The 10,828-nt window shown below is 46.6% G+C and overlaps 1 protein-coding gene and 1 long non-coding RNA gene across 4 annotated transcripts; one reads left to right on the top strand and one right to left on the bottom strand.

Moving 5' to 3' along the window:
* Positions 1-3,156: 3,156 nt before the first annotated feature.
* Positions 3,157-4,406, bottom strand: LOC136462984 (F-box/kelch-repeat protein At1g80440-like). The gene has a single exon (XM_066462037.1). It carries the CDS (start codon positions 4,285-4,287, stop codon positions 3,169-3,171), a length of 1,119 nt encoding a protein of 372 aa, XP_066318134.1. The 5' UTR covers positions 4,288-4,406; the 3' UTR covers positions 3,157-3,168.
* A 1,806-nt stretch (positions 4,407-6,212) lies between these two features.
* Positions 6,213-10,229, top strand: LOC136462983 (uncharacterized). 3 transcript variants are annotated; one of them, XR_010760862.1, is made up of 4 exons: positions 6,213-8,484; positions 9,146-9,721; positions 9,805-9,969; positions 10,057-10,229. It is a non-coding gene; the product is annotated as an uncharacterized lncRNA (long non-coding RNA). The 3 variants fall into 3 exon arrangements; XR_010760863.1 differs by having other exon boundaries at positions 6,213-9,339; positions 9,528-9,721; XR_010760861.1 differs by having other exon boundaries at positions 6,213-9,721.
* Positions 10,230-10,828: the final 599 nt, after the last annotated feature.

The following is a 10,828-nucleotide window of genomic DNA, read 5'->3' as shown; positions in this document are numbered from 1 at the left end:
TCAGCTACTTGCATTAATTATGCCAGGCAACAATATCCAAGCCACAGTCAGGCAACCGATTTTGTCCGCCTGGGCGACGAGCGGATGCCTGGTCATAGTCACAGAGAACAACCAAGCGTGTCAGTCAAAGATGCAGACAGAGCTTTAACCAGGCAAGTTTGTTCCAGAGTTTAAACCAAACATGCCCTTAGAGAGTGAACCACATGCCGTCCAAATATGTTCATAAGGCCCCATTTAACAGAGCTCTAGGTGGCTTCGACTTTAGCCCGGCTTCTCATGCACTATAACATGAATCCGTTTTCTTTCTTCTCTTACAATGAACTAGGAACCAATAAAGCCACTATTTTTTACCTCAACAACTCTGGTTCCTCCACGGACTATAGCAAGGAGATGAAGGCATTTGGAGCCGTGTCAACAGGGACTAAACCATGTTGCTTTGGAGCTTTGTCTTCTTTGTAAGGCAAATTGTGCAAAATAAGTTGACAACCAGAGTTATAGTCATCGCTTCAATAATGGCATGTGCTTCGTTAGCGCCTTAGATCATCTTCAAAAGTATTTTTTTAAACTCACTCTTTAAATCATCATTTGAGGAGCCATTTAAATAAAAATTATTCTTTATATCTTTTCACCCTCCAACAACTTCTCTTGTGCGCACTCTAAGGAGCAAATCCGGCTCTGCGTCTTAGGTTAGCAAGAAATCCCAATAAAGAATGACAATATTTAGAGCTATAATTAAAAAAGCTATTGGAGTTTTTTTTTTACCTAAATCTCTATTCCTAGCAATAAGAAAGGATAAAGAGGAGCTAAAGTTGCAGCAAGCTCTTCCGAGTAGGCTATATGTAGTTAGCACACCGCCATGCATGGAAGAGTAGCCTTTTAAAAAAACATATATATTATTGTTTTAATAGTTAAATGCACCGTAGGTCTATTAACTTTTGGCGGTGTGTCATCTAGGTCCATCAACTTTCAAACTGTATTTTTGAGTTCATTAACTTTTGGTGGTGTGCCATGCAGGTCCATCAACTTTCAAACTGTATTTTTAGGACCATTAATTTTTGGTGGTGTGTCATCCAGGTCCATCAACTTTTAAATTGCATTTTTAGGTCCCTAAACTTTTTAACTGGTTCACCGTAGGTCCATACCCCTTCGTTTAGCGAATAGATCTGGCATGGCACGGCAAAAAAGCAGCCACCGTGGAGTACATGACGAGATCACCATCTGGAGATAATCTTCAATACGAAGAATTTGATGGGATCACCATCTAGGGTTTCTCGAGCGACGGCTCGACGGGGAATAAACTCCATAATAAAATTCAGTCCAATCTACTCGGTACAAGGCCGGAGGCCACAGGTATAGGCACACAGGCCACCTAACCCAAACAAAACTCGGACTCCACTAGCCCAACTAGGACCGATTGACCCTTAGTCCCTGAGTCGGCTAACATGCATGGCACGTCCAAGCGTAGACACCAATTTGATTCACATACACAAGTACACGCGGGTACTAAAAGCTAGATGCTAGATAAAAGATCATGTATCACAACTGGATAGGAAACTAATGCATGGAAATAATAAAATACTATGGCAAGGATGCTAATCACGTTGGGAAAATTCCACTGATGATCTCCACCTCTTTAGAATTAGTACTGATGTATTTTGTTGGCTTTATTTTCTCCTCCTTTCCACGCAATAATAAGGCACCACTATAAAATATCTTTGGTGACAGTTCGACAGTTGTAAATTACTCCATGTCCAAAATATATTTATCTTTAAAAATAATAGTCTCAAATTTAAGACTAGCGGATATTAACGAATTACTAGTTGCTATATTTGAATTATTGCTAGACAAGTCTCCATGAACATCTTGAGGAGCTATGGACTCATCACCTACTCCACGGTGGCTGCTTATTTGGCGTGCCATGTCAGATCTATTCGCTAAACGAAGGGGTATGGATCTACTTTGAACCAGTTAAAAAGTTTAGGGACTCAAAAATATAGTTTGAAAGTTGATGGACCTAGATGACACACCACCAAAAGTTAATGGGCCCAAAAATATAGTTTAAAAGTTGGTGGACCTGGATGACACCACCAAAAGTTAATGGATCTAAAAATACAGTTTGAAAATTGATGAACCTAGATGACACACCACCAAAAGTTAATGCACCTATGGTGCATTTAACTCTTGTTTTAATAACCAAAACATCAGGTTATACATGAATTATTGCTTGTGGCGTCTGAATCTTGTGGCCGTGCTAGGTTGTTTTGTGTAACTAACATTTGTGGAATCTTGTGGCGTCTGAATCTTGTGGCCGTGCTAGGTTGTTTTGTGTAACTAACATTTGTGGCTAGCTAGTCGAGTCATGGCTCTTCTCCCCCTCCTCTCTATGCCTTTTCATGTCTATACAGAGGCTAACTCTACTGCCGATTTGGGGAAATTTTGTATGAAGGCAGTCCCTCAAGTTACGGTCGTGGGCACCTGCGGTCTAGGCATGACGCATATCCTATCTTGCCGCCGACACCGCCATGACGCGCCTCTCTCTCTCTCATCCAGCTTGGCCTCTGCCTCAATCTCCTAATCCGCCTTTACTGTCAGCGCCCTCCCCTCTGCCGCCACCATTGCCGTGACCCACGCGGTCATGAAGGCGTGCTCAACAGCAGCACGAGGGCATGAGCTACTGAGTTAGAGGGGTTGCAAGATAAGTTACGAGCTAAGCTACTGAGATGTGATTTTGCGAACCGAGTGGATGAGAAGCCATGACATGGATAGAATGTTGGACGCATGTCTTTATTTTAGGCGAGATGCCTACCGAAACAACGTGGGGACAAAACATACCAATTTTTTTCTCCGACTTGACGTTGTGCCTCCTACCACTCAAATTTGCCATAAATCCGTGATTTTGGTTGTAAATCGAATGAAATTCCCTATCTACTGCTAACAACTGCTGGCGTAATAGTTTGTAATGTTTTTGGCCATTCGTTGCAGAATCGGCTTCGCTGATTAGCCTCCTGGTTCGTCAACTTAGACGCCAGTTGCCACCGGTTTCAACCGGATGACATGATGTAACATGCAGTATCGAGATTATCCACGCCTTTTTTTTTTTTGAAGGCGAAGATTATCCATCGACTGGCAACTTTGTAGTCAAATGGAGTGCTGGTACAGAGTACATCCCTATATTTGTACACAGCATGCCGCCTGCACATGTCCGGCGAACTCCGGCGGCGCGGCGACGCGCGTCCACGACGGCGTCGTCTGGTTGTGGCTCAGGACGTACACTGTGTGCTCAGCGCCGAGCACGACCACACGGCCGTCCCCGATGGACGCGACCGTTGTCGCCGCGCGCCCGTCCTCCGGCAGGCGCGCCAACATTCGCCACCTGCCGCCGCCCTCGGCGTCCCGCGCCATGATGCATCCGTCGCGGAGCATGTACATCCTGCTCCCCGCGGCGGCCGGCGCGGCGCAACAAGTCCTCGGGCACGCGCCATCCTCGATCACCCGTTCCTGCACGGGGCCCCACGACCACGTGACCGGGTCGAACGCCTCCGCGGAGCCGGCGAACCGGCCCTGCGCCTCCGTCGGGTACCCGCCGACCACCACGAACCTCCCGTCCACACAGACGCCCCTGGGCTCGTCCCGCTCCCGCGCCATGTCCGGGAGCGGCGTCCACTTGTCGGCCTCGGCGTCGTACGCGACCGCCGACCGCATCGCGTTCTTCTCCTCGTCGTGTCCCCCCGCGACGAACACGTTGGCGCCGACCGCCGCGCACGCGAAGAAGGACCGGCGTGGCGGCGGCATGTCCGCGCCGCGCCGCCACGCGCCGGAGAGGAAGTCGTAGACGTGCACCGCGGCCGTCGGCGCCCACGTCTCCGGGTCCCACCCGCCCAGCACCAGCAGCTTCGCCGCCGGGCCGCCCTCGCCGGCCGCGGCGAGCTGGCAGAACAGCGGGAGGCGGCCGCCGTGGTCGTGCCCATGCGCGCCGGGGGGAGCAGGCAGCGGCGCCCACGAGCCGGCTGCCGGGTCTTGGAGCACGAGGCGGAAGGAGTATCCGGCGTACTTGCGGGCCGGGCCGGAGCCGGCGAGCGGGGGCCGCGCCTGCGCGAGCGCGAGGAGCACGCGGCGTCGGCGGGAGCGGTGGTGGGACGGCGACTCGAGCTCCGCCTTCCACCCGCGCGACACGCGGCGCGCCGTGGGGAGCTGCTGGAACCCCATGCGCAGCAGGCACTCCCGTGCCATGTCCTCCGGGAGGCCCGGGATGAGGTCGCCCGTGGCCGTGGCGGGTGGTGCCTCCATCCTCGCCCTCGCCGCGGATTCTTGCTTGCGTTACTGCAGCGTGTGATCGGTGTCGTCCGGAGTGGAAGTGGGAGTGGGAGTGATCATCTCGTGAGCTGCGTGGAGTGAGAGCGTGCCGGAGGGTTTATATAGGAGGGGGCCGGGCTAACCCGTCGAAGTCGGACTGGATTGGACTGGGTGCGCTGCGTTGGATGGGATCGGACTGAGGCGTGGACACGGCGGCGGTCGTCCACGGGAATGGCCTGCGATTGCGACGGCGGATTTCATTTCCGGCGGTGCCAGGGCCTCGGTTTGGTTAATAAAACCGTGTGTGCCCCCGTTGGTTTCGATGTAGATATTGCTAGTAACTTCACTTCAGTTGTTCTTCTTGTCCATTTGCAAGAAGACCGACGTGTCCAGCTGAAATGTGAGCTAGCGGAATGTATCCACGAACGCTGGTGCTTTTGAGCGTTCCATTCCCATCCATGCAAGGCAAGTCCAAAAAATTGCAATCCGAATAGGACAGATAACGACGCGTCCACGCAGTGGCAGTAACGGCACGTCCCTAGCTGTAGCTAGCACACCACCATCGAGACCCATGCGTTAACGGAGTTATCCCATGGCCAGCATCGTGCATCGGATTCAGTTATTTGTATTGTCAGGGCGCCGGTTGGAGAGGTCAGGCGTCGGGCACCAGGCGTCGGGCACAAAACATCGGTCCCGTTCGCTGGTGTGAAACTTGGCTAAAAAACACTGTTCTAACTGATTTATTGTGAAAAGAAAACACTGTTTAACTAGTTTGATAAACAGTGTATTGAGAGTGGGATCAGCCGGCTGGTGGTCTGATAAGACCAGCGAACGGCCCGTCATGCGATGGATGGAGATGGCAGCAGCAGCAGCAGCAGCAGCTCGGTGGACCAACCGACCTCAGGTCGACCAATTTGCTGATTGGAGTTTGTGGATCAGATCACGATCATCACGGCCATGGGCAGCGCTTGGAGCTTATGTCCAAGATATTTTACCAGGGACATCCAATCTAACAGATAGATATTACTGTACACGTTACATTACCGACGACAAGAGTTTTGGGTGGGGATGACTGCGCACGGATCCAATCGCGGACAGAACCGGCAGGGCCACACGACACGACGCGTCGCGCTCAAGACTGCACCGTGTCCGTGTCCGGGCGATTCGCGCCCATACTACCCGGACTGCCGTCCTGGACCTGGGTTCTTGACCGGCGACCCCTTCGTACGTTCTCAGCTGCTCAGACCTCGGACTCTCGGAGGCAGTTCATTCTTGACGTGCGTCACATAACATTTTCAATACGTTTACGCTCGTACGCCGACGGCGAGATGCTTGAGAAACCCGTTGAAATCGAGAGCTCAGTCGCGGCTCGCCGGCTCCGGAATCGGGATTCAGCAGCCGTGCACAGCACGTACGCGTCTTCTTCTTTTTTGTTGTTTCTGCTGTGGCCTGTGTCTCTGCCCTTCTGAAAACCAGGTAAAACACTAGCCCCCGAGTTGCGAATACCAGGACCTGCAGCTGCGGGCTACACAATCACAATGTTCTGCTACTGCAAAATACTGCGTGACAAGCTCTCAGCCTCCGTGCCCTGCCTTCCCCATGCCTGTCAAACGGCCCCGCGCGGCACTTACCGAACAATCTGGCCAGCCAAAAACCCAAGCTTCACAGGTACGTACGTGAGACCTCACGGACGGTGTGAGTGCACCAAGAAGAAGAATCTGCCAAGACTCGTGAATTTACTCCTATACAATCCTAAGGTTAACCGTGGCAGGGCAGACGGGCCACGTCATCCGAAATTCACTTCCGTGGACGTCGTTCGTTCATGTCGCCCCGAAAATTTCTGTCCCCGCGTTTTCCTTCCCGGTCAAAATATCTGCGCCCTCCAAAAAAAAAAAGCTACGCCCTCGTCCACTCCCCTCCTCTCTTTCTCTCTTCCGTCCTCTCTCTAGGCCCGATGCCTCTCCTCCGCCGCTCCCCTCGCCTCCCTCTCCCTCTCTCCTGAAATGGCTGCAATAGAAAACACTACATCTAAACAAATGTAGTGTTTTCTATTCTTCTGCTGTTTCATACTGTTATTGCAGACATGTTAGAGATTCATGCTAAAAATTAACCTCTACAAAGTGGTTTTGGTTTCCGCAAGGAACCACCATCCATGTCGCCTTGGCTTCTTGTCATTCCTCTTGGCTTCTCCAGCTTCTCCCTCTAATCCCTTTCTCCCTTTCTCTCGACGTGGCGGCACATGTGGCACAAATGGCGCAGGTTATAAGGTTGGATGACACGCTGATCTTTGTTGTTCTAAAGCCTGTGATGAAAACAGCGCCTCATGTTACTTGGCCACCCAGGTTGATGATCTTCAAAGGTCCACAGCATCCTCATGGATCTATATGTATTGTTTGTCTGCTCACCTACCATCTATCATCCACTTCTCTAACTTCTGTCACACTCAATTCCCTGCAATTCTTGCCACTGCACCCCTTTCCTCCTACCTATGTTGTTTTCGGCATGTGCCAACAGCCTGGATTTTTCATGCTCTGCTTACCCAGCTGGAAAAAAAAAATGATGCCATTTCCAACTTATCTTTTGCTTACTTTGTTTAAATGAAAAAGAAAGGGCATCCTACTATGCTTCTTTCTGTTCCTACAGTGATTGAGATGGCAATCTTCAAATTGCTGATTGTTTGAAAACTACGGTGTCCATGCATTACATCCTGTGGTGACCAAAATGCACAAGATCAAATGATGCCATTTTCTTCATTTCTGAGGCTCCCTCTTATCTTCTTTTCATCCTTTTTTTGTTGCCCTAAATCCTAATTTTATTGCCATTTCACGGTCTTCTTCATTTGTCAATTCATCATTTTCCCACCCTATTTTTATGTTAAATTCCAGGTTCAATATTTAGTTGCACATAAGCTCTGCTGATCTTTATGGTACATCATGTGGTTCAAGTTTCTTACTATCCTTAGCCTTCTTTAGTATTCCTGGAATTTTACAATTTTTTTCCTGCTGTCTCCAATTCAACGAGCTATGTATACATTATCGTTTCCAGTTTCTTGTTGGACATGTCTTGCAATAGACAGGATCCAACTTATTTTTAGATCATACCAGCCGCAGCCAACTGTATGTATGTTGCTTACTGCCTGTTGCCAGTCCATGTCATAAAAATTCAGAGTTTGGTGATAATGCAGATTACAAAATCATTGGCTGAAAAAAGCAACTCTCATTTGTGTAAAGTAATCCTTTCTGTTTTAAAGTACACAATTATGTGAGTTTGTTCTTACTATTCAGAGAAGTTCTGCACATAGTTGTGTTATTCGCCTCTGAAGCTGCTCAGTACATTGGCAGCTACCACGTGCTGCTCTTCCTCAGTATATATCGCTTAAAACTTAGTTGTTAGAGGAGAATTTGGTCCATGTAGTTGCACATCGACAGTTCATTTTAAATTCCAATAGAACAAAAAAAAAGAAAAACAGAACTTTTAAGCAACAATCATTCTTTTTCATATTTATGTGTAGGGGCCTATTACTAAGTTTACCAAATGCACTATGAATCCAACTTTCTCTATTATTAGCATTCCATGTAATGCCAAGCTGAATAAAATGTTGACTCTGCACTTTTATTCTCTGGTTTTCAACGATAGGCCTCAGAATTCATTTTCAAAACAGGGTGGCAAACCATCCCAGCACTTGCATTCTTTGTTTAGGTCATTCCGAGCACGTCTCTGTCTTCTTCCTGGGATTTTCTTTGCATCCTTGGCTTATGGTTAGAGTTCCCAGAGTTTTCAGGATCCTGCATGTAATGTTTGTCTCCTAAATGTATTGGATTTTGCGATGATATGTCAATATAATTGCAGCTGCTCTTCATGTATTTTGGTATGCATCCTTCCTCTGATGCTACATATTCCTTCGCTTCGGATTCCCAATGTGCATTGATCCTATGTTTTTCAATGCCTTAGGTCACAGATTGCTAACTTCATGTGTCTGATATTTTGTTCTTCTATCATTTATGTGTTCCTTGTCTTTCTCTTTTTCCTGGTCCCCATGCCTCCTAGATTGTTGTTCTTCGGCGTTTTTTTCCCAATCCTGCTTTTCTTTGTGACATGATTTGGAGCTTGGGAAAGAAAGGAATTTTGGTCCTTGCTTCCAGGTGCTATTTCCAGATTGAACCTATCAATATTGGGCACAGTGATATATTGGTAAGTCATTTTATCCATATTGCTGCTAATGCATGCCAATGGATTGCTTAAGTACCGGACCTTTGAAACTCACAGCTACCAATGGATTTGTTTACTGCTCTTTTAAGGTGTCCTAAATTTCTATTTTTCAATATGTCATAGCAGCTGCTCCAATAACTTAAGCAATTTATGGTTCCTTAAGAAATAACCTTACTTAACATATGAGGCAGACATATACCTTTTTACTCCAAAAATTCTGCCCTTTCAATCAGCAGTGCATTCAACAAAATCTTTGCTACGACTGCTGATAGTATATCCTCATTGCAATTTTTTTACCTGCAATATTGTTGAATTATTCTATTTTTTAGGCCAGTGTTATGCATCTTCTGGTTGGATTATTTACTTCTGTCAGGTGTATACCCATGATTAATTGTTGAAACTTTAAATGTTTATGGATCACCATATAACTCTCTGCATATTCATGACTAACTTACGAATCTTTGACTTCAGCCAAAATGTGAAGTGTCTTACTCTTTCCATTCTTCTGCAGCTATTTACCAGAATACCCAGGCAACGATTTCTGATAACGGTCCAAACAATACTATTGTGCAGATCTGTAGATAGTTTTGTCGCTTCCAGGCTGCATGACGGATGTTTATTTTCTAGACTTCATTATTTGCAGGTATTTGTTGGCGGTCTTGACTCGGGTGTGACTGACGACCTTCTGAAGCACCCCTTCAGTCCATAGGGAGAGCTTCTCTATGTCAAAATATATGTAGGGAAGCTCTGTGGATTTCTCCAATATTCTAGCAGGTATGAAGAGTGTTTCCTTTTCTGTATTGGGAAGCTCTGTGGATTTCTCCAATATTCTAGCAGGTATGAAGAGTGTTTCCTTTTCTGTATTGTGCAGATCAGTTTATACACCAGTCAATGTTGGTTAATCATGCTGTCTTGAGTGTACAGTTCCATGTTGAAACTTTTTTTTTGTCTCAATATTTGAGTGCCACAATTAGGACCCAATTGGTTATAGTAATTCCACACTAACTGAGGAGTGTGTTTTGTAGATTCGAAACATATGACAAAGGATTTCAAATTTCTAATGGAAGATGCTTCTATAACTTTGTCAACCCGATACAACTATAGGGACGGATGTCCTGAAGAAAAAGTTTTTTTAAGCAAGATAAGGGTGCTAAATGGAGGCCAGCTAGCAGGCCATAGCATAAGGCTCTCATGGGGTCGTACCCCTGCAGACCAGCAGGTATTTTTTCTCTCTAATTTGTGTGCCCTTTACTTAGTGTTTGAGTTCACATTCCCTTTGTTGGATTTTTGTCCCACCCTTAGGAAGGGCAGAACCAATGGAGTGGTGGCTATTATGGGTGTCCCCAACGATATGATCCATATGGTTATGCTGGGCCCCCTCAAGATCCTGCCGTGTACGCCTACACAGCATATCCAGGGTATGGAAATTACCAGCGACAGCCACCACAGCAGGCCCCACCACAATAGGTAACCATGTTCCTCAAGGCCCTAGCACGACTGTTGATTAGTCGTGCAATTGTGTTGCACTAAAATGTCTTGTTTCTCCCTTTGCAGTAAGAATAATGGTGGCGCGATAGGATCATTTGCAAGCTGGTCGCGCTGTACTTGGGACAACAACTTTGATGCATTAGCATGACAAATTCTCATTACCTTTTGCATGCTATGCCTGTAACCTTTGCCATCGCTATATGTGTGTACGTATAAGTTTGTGTATTACTCTAAACTGCTTTGTGGTCCATAAATAAAACATATATATATATATATATATATATATATATATATATATATATATATATATATATATATATATATATATATATATATATATATATATATATATATATATATATATATATATATATATATACTCCATCTATATTTACCTACGCGCGCAGGGGCGCGCGCTTTGTACTAGTTCCATAAGATGTCTCTGCACCTACGGATGGTCTGAGGACTCTCCAGAAACTCAGAGCATTGACCCTGAACCTACGGATGGTCAGAGATAGCCCTCGGACAATCCAATAGCATAGTCCAAAACAGATGGACACAAACCACCTCTATTCTGATTGGATGGACGGGCCGTCGTCATACTACTTCGGACGGCCGATAGAATTGTGTAGAGAAGCACAACCACTAGACACCCTGTCCAACATAACTGAGCGGACGGTCCAAACAACCTTTCTAGAGCTTGGAACTCTCTGCATAGTATTCCTCTTCATGTGTTAAGAACTTGTGGTGTGGACTATGTATTATTCATGTGCAAAAGATCCTTAATTTTGTATATAGTGGATAGCACAGATGATGCTACACTAGGAACGGAAATTAG

The sequence above is a fragment of the Miscanthus floridulus genome, chromosome 7 (genome assembly GCF_019320115.1).
Source record: "Miscanthus floridulus cultivar M001 chromosome 7, ASM1932011v1, whole genome shotgun sequence".
NCBI classification, from domain to species: Eukaryota; Viridiplantae; Streptophyta; class Magnoliopsida; order Poales; family Poaceae; genus Miscanthus; species Miscanthus floridulus.
This window is presented reverse-complemented; position numbering and strand designations above follow the sequence as displayed.

Coding starts and splice junctions, on each gene's coding strand:
- LOC136462984 (XM_066462037.1), bottom strand. CDS start 4,287: ATGGAGGCACCACCCGCCACGGCCACGGGCGACCTCATCCCGGGCCTC.